This window comes from Vigna umbellata, chromosome 2 (genome assembly GCF_029865625.1).
Source record: "Vigna umbellata cultivar VRB3 chromosome 2, Vumbellata_1.0, whole genome shotgun sequence".
Lineage (NCBI taxonomy): Eukaryota > Viridiplantae > Streptophyta > Magnoliopsida > Fabales > Fabaceae > Vigna > Vigna umbellata.
In genome coordinates this window covers 11,853,988-11,866,184 of record NC_142166.1, presented here as the reverse complement: position 1 = coordinate 11,866,184, position 12,197 = coordinate 11,853,988, and the positions used below count along the sequence as shown (strand labels likewise).

The window sequence follows — 12,197 nt, the reverse complement described above, 5'->3', positions numbered from 1 at the left end:
TTAGTATCTGAAGATGGAGGGGGCAATGGTACTGCCAAATTTCAACGCGTTTCCACTTTGAAAAGGTTTCATGAGTTAATAGTCATGAAATTATACTTTTTGGTGGACATGATGAAATTGTTATATGTAAATATATTAAGTCAAAATGACAGCAAAAAGTTGAGGAGCACACAATGGAAAGTGGAATATGACAAAAAAATGTTGGGGGGCACGGTGGGGAAAACCAACCTGGTACACTAATCCAAGTCAAGGTTATGTGAACATGTTTATAGTCATGAACCTATATTCCATTCTGAATAGTGTGCAACAGTAAAAATAGGTATATATCCATGAAAATGAATAAAAGATTCAGCACATCGGATTTGCACTTACATTAAGTCCACTCCTATATAACAAAGGTATAAGGCCAACAACTATGGCACGAAATGTGGCAGGGATTTTCCCAAATTCAAGCGTGAGGGAGTCTCTCCATTAGATCAAGATGAAGTTAAAAGTGATTTCATCATTAATTTATTAATACTAAATCTATTTAGTATTTATCAACTTTCAATTCTCATGAGAATAACTTGATTATTTATGGATAATCAAGATCAAAGTTGTCTTGATGCAATAGGTATGGAAGAAGAAAGTATAAAATCTTTTGTCGAAAAATATATTTGATCTTACAAGCTTACTCTTAATATAAAGTTTGAAATTGGTTAGTATATAGTAGACTGTTAGAGTACGTTCATGCATTTTGTTGAAGTTCAACACAACCTTTAAACTCATGGTAGAGTGTCTTATTTTTTAACTATTATGGATGATTTATAGTTTTTATCTATTAAGGTTTATGTTACTAGTTTGTTTAAGTCTTTTAGAGAGAACTTGCAAAAACAATAGTTTATCTGAGCAAGAGTTTGCAATGTGTTCTAACCACTCACATCTTCACGAGATTACTAAGTTGAACCTGATATAGAATGTAGACAAATAATAAATTGAGAGATGTCAAAATTTAATATATTAAGATTTTAAATTAAAGATGATATCAAAATTTCTTATATGAATTAACTTATCGATACCGAATAACTTCAATATGTATCAACTATCTTCCCTATGTTCTCTCGAAGAACCAACACGAAGCAACAAGACTATTTTTTTTTTTACTTTTTTATATCAAGTGCATTTTTTTTAATAATAAGGTGTTTTTCTAGGTAACTGCATGATGTGTGGTGTGTGTATATATATTTTCTGATCCTGTCGTGTGGCCTAAGTTTGAGAACATTAGATTATGAGGGTAAAGAGGGTTTAGGTTGGTGATAAAACAAAAAGGTTGTTGTACCTCTGACTGGTGCTAATTGCACATTAACCTGAGTTGGTGGAAGTCGTATTCAATACTTGAAAAAGCTTGAATATTCAAGTTCGGCTCATGCATGTTATTCCGAGTGGGAACAATACTTTTCTCCATTATAGCATATAGGACAATTTAGCAACTCTAATCATCACCACCAAACATTAGAGATAGGATGAACGATGCTACTTTCCTTAGTTACAAGAGAGAATTAACACTCAAGTACATGAAAATCATTTCCCAATTTATACTAAGATATAATTGTTTAAAACTGTTATCACGTATTAAACTTCAATTATGTTACACAAAATATGGAAACATTGTCATTGTGGATTGAAATTTAATAATTGTCATTTGTCAAATGGTTGGTAACTGGCTAGATAAAGTTATAATAACAGAAGCAAGGAAGAAAAGGGTATGTACTAAACCCATAACCTTTGGAAATAAATATAATGAAGTTCTGAGAAATTCATGGGTACTTTATTGGAAGATAGTAAATTAAGAAAGTGGATTTTGCTTGTATCCACACTTGCTTTTAGAAAGACAAAAACAGCATCAAACCAACCTAGGTTAACACACTGCTTTTTGTCTGCCTACTTTTAGAATGAAAAATAATAGTCAACTTCCACGAAATTCCTACTGAAAAATGTGAAGAATCAGATCACCAACTTTAATTCAACAGTTGTTCAGAAGAAAAAATATATAACGAAATGAAATAATTCTTTTTAAGTTAAAATGATTTTATATAAAAATTAAAAATAATTTTATTTTCTAATACTTTTTATAAAAACCTCTCGTCAAAATTGATATTTACTCCTATTAAACTGATGAAACAAAAGATAAAATAAAGTCATATTTCCAGATTTCTCTTATTTTAAGTGTTTTCCGAAATTATCTTTTAAAAAAGAAAGATCAATCTTGCTTGAATAAAGATGAATATAACTAACATGTGGATCTTGATTCGTTTTTTTTTTTATCAAAATAACGAAATATTATTTCTTTAACAGTACTATTTTTTTTTTTACAAATACTCAAATTTGTCGAACTTTCAAAATCTCAATCTAAAAACATTTTAAAGTATAAACATTTGACAAAGACTTGTTATAAGTAATATTCCTGTATATACACTCATCTTCATCTAAATATCAAAGTCCAATCATATTCGTAATTTATCAAATGTAAAAACAACTTAATATCAAATATGCTAACGATTAGTTAGAGAATACATGTATTACTCAAATTCACAAATACAACTTATATTTAAATGAATTTATCATAAATTTATATAGATTTTATCTTTCTTAGATAAAGAGACTGTGGTTACACTAAAGCTTGGTTTTTTTTCCAAGACAAATGAGTTTTAACCCTCTTCTATAAGACATGTATAGGTATTAGATATAAAACGTATTGGATATCCAATAATATGTCTTATCTCAAAAAAGAAAATATAAGACATGAAAAGTTTACACTAATATAAAAAAGATTTTTGACGACAGTTAAAGAAGTATTTTTACTACGACTTTGAATTCATCATTGAATGGTTCGTTGTTAAAAGTTCGATCCAAACCACAAAGGTTATCATACCATCGTTATATTTTCAAATCATTATGGATTCTAAATATCATTGTTATAAAGTTAATTAAGAAGAGAAAAACCAAATTTATACCAAGATATATAATAATGGTTGTGATGTCAACCATCGTTAAAAAATAAATGAGTTTTTTTTTAAATATAAAATTTACAATTACATTATATCGCAATACTGTTAGAAATTTGCATAAACACAACAATTTTCAAACAGTTTAAATGATATAAACCTATAAAGGTTTTAATAATAACTATCTAATCTTCCACACCAAACATTATATAAAATAACTATAAACTAATTCTAACTTTCTACTACTCTAAATTTTTATACCTAACAAGAAAACACTTTGCACAAACTTTTTAAACATAAAATAATGCTTTTGAATCAATTGGAGATGTTCACTAACAAAATTATGTAAAAGTAAATTGAAATTAAAATTAGAATGGAATTATTTTATATGTTTAGTAATAGGATGTATCATATTACCTTATTCTAACCACTTTGACTTTCATAATGTTGTCATGCATGACGTAATAGTTACACTAATAATCATTAATTTGTTTATTACACTATGTCATAATAAAATTATTTAGATAAATTAAATGATAATATAAAAAGTAAATAAATGATATAATATTATAAATACTTTGAGAAAATGTTATGTGACTTGTTGAGTTATGATATTTGATTTATCATTTAATATGCTTTATCTATTAAAAGCACTAAATAATAATATTTAATATTAGAAAACATTACATTGTATGTTGAAAGTCAATGAAGTAATAAAATTTTCTTAAATTAGACTTATCTATCTATCATATTTTTTAAATGATTGGACTTTTTATATAAAAAACAAAATCATACAACAGCACAATATGGTATTAATGCTCTCTTCTTTGCTGTGCTCTCTTTTGATAGTCCAATGCTCTCCGAAAACGTAATCCACTTTGATGGGTGGTTGACTTGGAGAAGACACTTCGACGCTTAAGTCAGATATTTTCGTAAAAAGGTCTATATTTTATTATAATAGATTAAGATGTTTTTACCTGTACATTAACCCTATATAGGGGACTTATGACAATCAAACTCATTAATTCATATTGGATATAACAATAATATCGTATATTCATATTTGATACGACAATCAAACTATTAATATTTAATAATACATTTGTTAACTGTCCATAAAATACCATATATTTCCCACTGATATGGTCAATATGTGTGTTAATTAGTCATTAATGACATCAATCTTACCTGGCTCACAATCATTGAATTATCGGTCGGTGTAGATGGATCACTCCTAGGATGGTCGGCTACGCATGTATAGTACACCTATAATAACTATATTCCAAAATAGCAACTTTGAACCTTTTTGGATGATTTGGCTACGTATAACAATAACATACTACTCTTTTCCTACAAAACCTATTTAGAGATACTTTATTTGTATAAATAATTTGGAATATTTTAAAAAGAAATTATTGTTAAATATAAAATTTTAAAACTTTAGTAAATTAATTTTAATTATTTAAAAGATAAATAATTTCGAATTTTATTTATAAAAGGTAATGACTTGAAAATTTAAATATTTTATCGTTTTCTAAATTTATATTTACTCACTAGTGCAGAAATCACTTTAGACGTCCGTTATTTTGGGCTTTTTACGTTCGACCCATACCCGACGTCTATATGGGTGACGTTGATGGGACGTTTGACTGTACAGGTCGAACGTCTAAAACCGTGAAACGAGTTTGGCCTTTGTAATTCATTGGACGTCTCTATATACACTGACAGACGTCTATAGACGTCTGATGTGGCATTAACAGACATCTAGTGGGTATTTTTTTTTAAAATTGATTTATTTTTGCAATAAAACTACCCCTGAAAAGCAGAAAATTGTCCCAGAACATTATAATATAATATATAAACTCGTTTGAAGTTAACAAAGTACTAAAAAAACAATCCAAAACCTAAACTATCAAAAGTTAAAGTTAAACTAAATGTAAATATGTTAACAACAATAAAAATCTTCCTATCTAAGTCTATCTTTGCAGAAGATAAGTTGTCCACTCTTGTCTTATCTTCTTAATTGCGTCCTCCGGTATAGCAGATATACTCTTGAAGCGCTGCAAAATGAAGAAAGATGCATTATGTACCTAAAACAACAAAGTTAAGTTGTTAGAAACTAAGAATCTAAATAAGTTAAGCATCATTACCTCATTCCAGTTATTTGTAATGACAACTCGAATGATGGTCTTAATCCAAGACATGACATAGTAGCCACATTCCCATGAATATAGCTGTTTGTTACACTAAAATGACAAACTAAATAGTCAAGCATTTAGATCATTTAATAACTAGTAAAATAAATTAGAACTATAAATGACTTACAACCTTTGGATACAAGACGGATACTAGCTGACCTCGGTTTTTACTCATTACTCTATTTACATTGAAAACACAAGGTAATATTAATATAACTATATTTATGATAAAAATTGAAGGTCAAAATGAATTTGAAACATAAAAAGAGAAACACTTACCCTTGAAGCATGTTTCTCAAGTCATTTTTCATCTTCCTGTGCAGTGAACAAAACCATACAATTTTATATTGTTTGGGAATGATGAGCATCAGCTGCTAGTGAGACCTATCATGATTCATAAATAGTTAGTAAACTAATTAAGAAAACTTTAATGAAATTTTACATAAAGCAACCCATACCCATCAATGTATGGCACAAAGTATATGTCTCTGTTTGACACAGTCATCCATGTTTCCAAATACTTTTATTTGCTCTCAATTGTGTTACCAGAAGGTTGGATGGTCTGAGATTCAACAAATCCGTACATGGAAGACCGACCTTGGTCCATAATGACTATGTCCATGTACCTAAAACAACAAAGTTAAGTTGTTAGAAACTAAGAATGTAAATAAGTTTAATATACTTCGAGTCCCATTGGACATAAACTTTTCTTGGCCTCGTAATGAAGAATAGGTAGAGTATTATTTTCTGGAAGCATCTCCTTCAACAGCTCCAACAACTATGTGAAACTTTTATCAGTCCATCTATTCCTTGCTTTTACACTAAACAACTTCAAAGTTGCAGACAAACGTGTAAAGTTGGGGTATCCTGGAAACAACGGTTGCTCTAAATCATGTTTAAGAGAATCATACAAATTAGCTCTTCCAAAATTATCTTCACCAACATCACGTATCATGTCCTCTAAATGATCACTCACCCATTCTTCCACATAATTTGTTCCTCGTGACGTGGTAGGCTGGTCCAGTACTTCTTCATGCCAAGTCCAAACAATATAAGTTCTCATTATGCCGAACATGAATAGATGGTCATGCATATTGCCTAATTCTTGGAGTGTTTGATTAAGACAACGAACACAAGGACAAAAATATGTCTCGTTCATAGACTTAGCATTTTGTTCAACATAGTGCAAGAACTCCGAAACACCCTTCTCATATTCTTCAATGATGTGACATTCATTCATCCAACTTCGATCCATATATTATGTTCGTAATATACTTCATCAGTTTCAATTTTTTAACTCTCACAAGGTTAGGCCCTACCCATTCAGAAAAATTATTTTTCATAATTTGCTAAGACACATGCAAAGAAGTCTACATCATAAATTTGATAAGATTTCGGCAACATTTCGCATTGATCTCCGATATACACAAAATGAGAGTAGTCAAGGATGACCACAATCAAATATGCATCCAGATAACAACATAAATACTAAACCGAAATTTTATCAATCTTATCCATAAACTCCAACGTACACATGTTATAGCAAATTATGAAAAATAATTTTCCCAAACTGTCCAATCGGACAATTCAAAATTTAATACAAACGATTAAAAGATTAATCGTTTGTGTTAAATTTCAAACGGGAACTAAGTTTCACTCAATTAGATACTAATAATCTAACATACCAATCATAACAACACAACACAACAAAACTTTATCACATGCATATTCAAAAGCCAATAACATGCATACGCAAAAGCCAATAACATGCATACACAAAAGTCAATAACATGTATATATCCAAAAGTCAACAACATGCAAATCCAAAAGCCAACAATTTGCAAATTCAAAAGTTAATAACATGCATATTCGAAAGTTAATAACATGCATATCCCAATGCTAAAAACATGCATACCGAAAAACCAATAACATGCATAGATAAAAACTTTTAAACAAGAATCCTAACCTTCTTAACCGATTACAAACGTAGTGGAGGAATTGAAGGAGTGGAAAACACAAAAAAACGTTGCCCAAAAACGCAAGAAATCGCCACCCAAGGAAACGAGCAAAACTGCACCAAAACACAGCGAAAGCTCATTTTAATCGGTTCAAATGGAAGATAATCTATCAAAGACTAATTTAATCGGAGTAAAAGTAAGTTTAAACGGTCCAAAAGAGAAAAAACGAACCTGAAAATGCAAAGCCGCGAGAGAAAACGCGAGGAGGAAGATGATGAATAGTGCGCGTAATTGCCCCGAGTTCGCGCAAAGTGTAATAAAACAACCTTAGACATCGGGGCCCTCCCTCATCAGACATCTATAGAGACATCAGACGTCCGACATAGGGGCTCGGACGTCTATGTGTATTTAAGAAATTAATTTTGGCGGAGGCTATGCACGTCCGATATATGGGGCCCAGACGTGTATAGAGACATCAGACGTCCGACATAGGGGCCCGGACATCTAAAGCAATAGAACATGACACCTTTTCACCTACTTGTCAGGTCATTAGTCGTCTAACATAGGGGCCCGGACGTCTATAGCAATGGAACAGGACACCTTTTCACCTACCTGCTAAGTCATTAGGCATCTGACATAGGGGCCCGGACGTCTACACTGCGAAATAAAATGACTTTTGGTATTCTTTGCCACCATGAGACGTCGCGGTCTTTCCAGTCGGACGTCTAAGAGCTGTAAAAAATTATTTTCTACCACATTTTGGCGTCCGACTGGGAGGAGCTGGCGTTTTCGTCAGTATAGATGTCGGAGACCACCCCATCAAACGTCTACAACATTAACTTATTTACCGAAGTGTCACCGGTCATTTTTTACGTTGGATATTCGAGTGTCGAACGTCTAATAGGTGACGTTATAAACCTTTTCTGCACTAGTGACTTTTATATTATCTCTTTGATTCTATCATAGTAGAAATATTATTAATTCAAGTGAAATGGTAATAAACTCAATATATTTCCTTGTCATTGCCAAAATTATATTTTGTTAATACAAGTTAATATTGTAATCGTATTTTAATTAGTTAGAAATCTTTTTATCAATATTAATAATGCTTTTAGTTAAAGTTAAATACTGTTTATTCAATTAAAATCAACATATATTATTTTTAATTTATGTTAATCAAAATCGTCTTCAACCAATGTTTATTATAATTAGAGATCGAATTAACTCAATCTAACTAATTTATTAATGAGTTCGAAAAATTTAAATTTTGTCAAATCTATCATGATTGATGAGTTAAACCGGTTGACTCACTTAATTAAAAAAAATTAAGGCTTAATACCTTATTTTGTCCCCAGTTTCGCTCGAAAATGTCAAATTAGTTCATCCTTTAAAAAAAGCGTCAATTATGTCCTCACTTAATAAAATTTGCATCAATGAAATCCCTTCCTTTAAATCCGTATAAACGGCGTTAATTATTTTTCTCTTTCTTCTACTTTCTCAAGTAACGCCGTTTGTACGGATTTAACGAAAGGGATTTCATTTATACAAATTTTATTAAGTGAGGACGTAATTGACGCATTTTTTAAAGGATGGACTAATTTGACATTTTCGAGCAAAACTGGGGACAAAATAGGGTATTAAGCCAAAAATTACAACTTTTTTCAAACTGAAATCTAAATAAAGTTCAATTCAAATACAATCTTCCAATCTAAAATGACGTTAAACTTCAAATACAATCTAAAATCATAAAAATAATACAATTCAAATACATTTAGATGTAAAAAAATATTTAAGATTTTTGTTTTTTTAATATAATTTAGTATTTATAATTTATGGGTAAGTTACGGTGTAATTTAGTATGAATTTAATTCCAGTGAGACGAGTTTAATTCAAGTGAGTCATATTCTTAATGAACTAGATTGTTTTTTATTTGTAACAAAAGTTGTAGTTTTTTTTTAAGTTTGAATCGGTGATGAATTGGATTGGCTAATGAGTTTTAATCCGAGCTGTAATTATAAAGGCGTCAACCAACTTTAAGAGCAGTGAAGGACCAGCAGAATCTGCTACAAATTTAGAAGATTGGATGAAATTTTCACAAAGACTTTCTATAAGAGAGAAAAAATAGTAATCTAGAAAACTTATAAAAGAACTCCTATAAATTAATTTACTTGCATTATTTTCTATCCTAAAGAAACTTGTTGAAGCCAACTTGAAAACAACAACAAAACATTCATATCCACGATTAATGGTTTGAAGACGGGGCAATAGCAGGTGATGGTGAAGGAGGATTTGTTTGGTCAGCACGCATAAACCCAAATTTCTTGATCAGCTCATTCGCAATTAGCTCATTGGCTCTGTCTGAGGGATGGTACTCATCCCAGAAAACGTACTTGCTTCTGTCTTTGCACAGTTTTGATGCAGGAATACACGTAAGAGCTGGTCGAATGTTCCCGAAGGAGCAACAGGGTGAGTCTGAGTTTTGGAATCCTACATTCAAAACGTCATTAAAAAGAAATGAACAATAATGTATCAAATTCCTTTCAACATTTATGTTTAATGATCTATGTCTCAGGTATTTGTACTTACCAAATTTGTTTGGGTTGCTAATAACATCATTAACAACATCATATGCATCTCCAAATCTGTAGCTTGAATTGGGAAGTTGCTTTTGCAACTCATCTATTAACTTGCTTCCAGCTTGGTTAAACCTGATAGCCAACTTGTTTGTTCTGTCTTGACAGTCTCCAGATGTGCTAAGCACTCTTTGAAGGGGAATGCAGCCCATTGGGCCCAGCCCAAACACCATTAACTGCCTGGCTCCAAGTCCATGAAGCAGCTGAATAATAAAATGTCAATTGAAAATTTTTTAGAAGCTAAAATCAAGCATAAAAAACAACACACGTAAGGTGTATGAAATACGAACTGAGACAGCATAATTCTGTAGTTTCCAACTACCTTCTACTAGCAGATCAGATAGAATATGTTAAATATGTTGTTAATATGTGTTAGAGTGGATTAATAAATAAACCTTCAATTGTTCTCTAAGAGTTTCCATCAAGTAGTTCACAAATGTTTCGTCATTGTATGTCCATGAATCACTGTAAACAGGCATCAAATAGTTGTTGATGAAGTCATTGCTGCCTAAAGCAACAACATAACGAGCTTCCTGGAAAAACTTTTCTGCCTCATCTTTTCCAACTCTGCTTCTGATCAGTTCCTGTGTCCCCTGAAACAGCTCAATTTGTTTGTACAGAGAGAACCTTTGAATCTGCAAGAGGAATGGTTTTTCATTCAAACTGTGTCATGGATTTGTTCCTCAGAAGTAGGTAAATTTAAGTGAATGATCTCAATTCTTATTGAATGTTCTAACACGTTAATGCATTGTGTAGTATAACTCATATTATCAGTGCCTTCTTATGCTCATATGCTAAATAGTTATCATGAAAGTTTACACTAAGCAACTTACAAAATAACTGCCAGTTTCATTCAATATGCCGCCACCACCAGAAGCATAATTCACCCCATTTTCCAATATAACATCTTCAGTTAAAGAAGGATCAAGAAATGCTGGGGGCCTAGAAAGTCCCATGTTGTCACCTGAACATATGAATATCATTACAGAGTGAAACAACACAAAAACATGCTTTGTGTTTCTATATAACAGAACAAACCTTAATTTCACATATATTAACAAATTGCTCAACCTGGTATCAAAAACCTTTGACAAACCACATAAAGTTATATGTATGACTATTATAAAACATTAAGTGAAAGATACTTGTTATAGGATCTACATATAAGAAGTGAAAGATTTACCTATTATATCTGCAACCGTGCGACCATTGGAGAACCTACCATTAGGTAGTCCGTTGCCGAAATCAATACCATACCATGGTAAACTTGCCTGAGCAAGGCTTTTAGAAAGGTATTTGTTATTTCCAACATCTGAGAGGGAGTCTCCAAAAATGAACTGCACAACCTTGCATTGGCACCCTTCAAGTTTTATTCCAAAAATGATACCTATTATAACAAATAGAGAGAGATGGAACTTCATGTTTGAGTATCAAGTGATAATCTCTTCAGGTTAAGTCACACCTCCCTTGTAGCTTGAAGCACTTTAGTTGGTTTTATATCATTATAGTTATGAATTTTTGAAGTGTAGAATGTGAGATTGTGCTTTAGTTTGGTAGCAATGTTAACGGAGTGAAGTAGATCGTTTGATGGACCAACTATTACTGATTCAAACCTACTGCAACTACCCATTCTGAAGTCATGTTTTTAGTTATTTTGGGGTGATCAAACCATGATTTGGTGAATGTTTCAACTTGAAATCCATTGGTGTGGAACTCTCGCAGAATGCAGTTTAAGCGTGTTTGAGAATGATGAATTTCTGAGACGGGTGATTCTTATTGTTCGAATTTTCAAGGAACATATATGAAATTATTCTAGTGAATTGTTGGGTAAGTACACCTAACTATGCCATTGCTTGCTCAAATTGTGTTTCACTTCAGTCATCATAAACAAATATTTCATTTTTTTATAAATTATTTCCACCCTCTTTTTTTCTTAGTATCTACTTTTCATCTTTTCTATCACATTTTATATCATAATTGTAACACCGAATAAGCATGCAATATAATTATAATCTACAACATAAGTTCAACTATAAAAGTAGATATCTAAAAAATAGGCTTACAAAAATATATTTATTTTAAAAATAATACATTCAACAAATGTTAATAGGAAAACATAATACTCTCTTAAAAATAAAAGTAAATAAAAATTAGTAAAGTATGAGTATTATAAGATTTGAAACAGAAAAATTTATCTCCTAAAAATTATATAAAACATTGAAATTAATGTAATATAACTATTACATGATAAATCAACTAAAAAGAAGTTATCATTGTGGCTCTGCCTCCTTTTGTGCAGCTATTCAATTGATTTAAAATCCGATCTCCAAGTTAAATTTTGTATTTTCTCTCAAATTGGTTCAGTTGGACCAGTTTCTTTGGATAGGCAGAGGTAAAACAATGTCCATGGTGATTCCTTACCTA

General features: G+C 31.1%; 1 protein-coding gene across 1 annotated transcript; it reads right to left on the bottom strand.

The window, feature by feature from the left end:
• Positions 1 to 9,144: 9,144 nt before the first annotated feature.
• Positions 9,145 to 11,223, bottom strand: LOC124842416 (GDSL esterase/lipase At1g74460-like). The gene is made up of 5 exons (XM_047318926.2): positions 10,957 to 11,223; positions 10,607 to 10,737; positions 10,169 to 10,408; positions 9,727 to 9,976; positions 9,145 to 9,627 (listed from the first exon to the last, which is right to left on the bottom strand). The coding sequence occupies exons 1-5, from the start codon at positions 11,192 to 11,194 to the stop codon at positions 9,383 to 9,385; spliced, it is 1,104 nt and encodes a 367-aa protein (XP_047174882.1). The 5' UTR covers positions 11,195 to 11,223; the 3' UTR covers positions 9,145 to 9,382.
• Positions 11,224 to 12,197: the final 974 nt, after the last annotated feature.

Coding starts and splice junctions, on each gene's coding strand:
- LOC124842416 (XM_047318926.2), bottom strand. CDS start 11,194: ATGAAGTTCCATCTCTCTCTATTTGTTATAATAGGTATCATTTTTGGA. Junction 10,738..10,956: donor CACGGTTGCAGATATAATAG/GTAAATCTTTCA, acceptor TCATATGTTCAG/GTGACAACATGGGACTTTCT. Junction 10,409..10,606: donor ATGAAACTGGCAGTTATTTT/GTAAGTTGCTTA, acceptor TTCCTCTTGCAG/ATTCAAAGGTTCTCTCTGTA.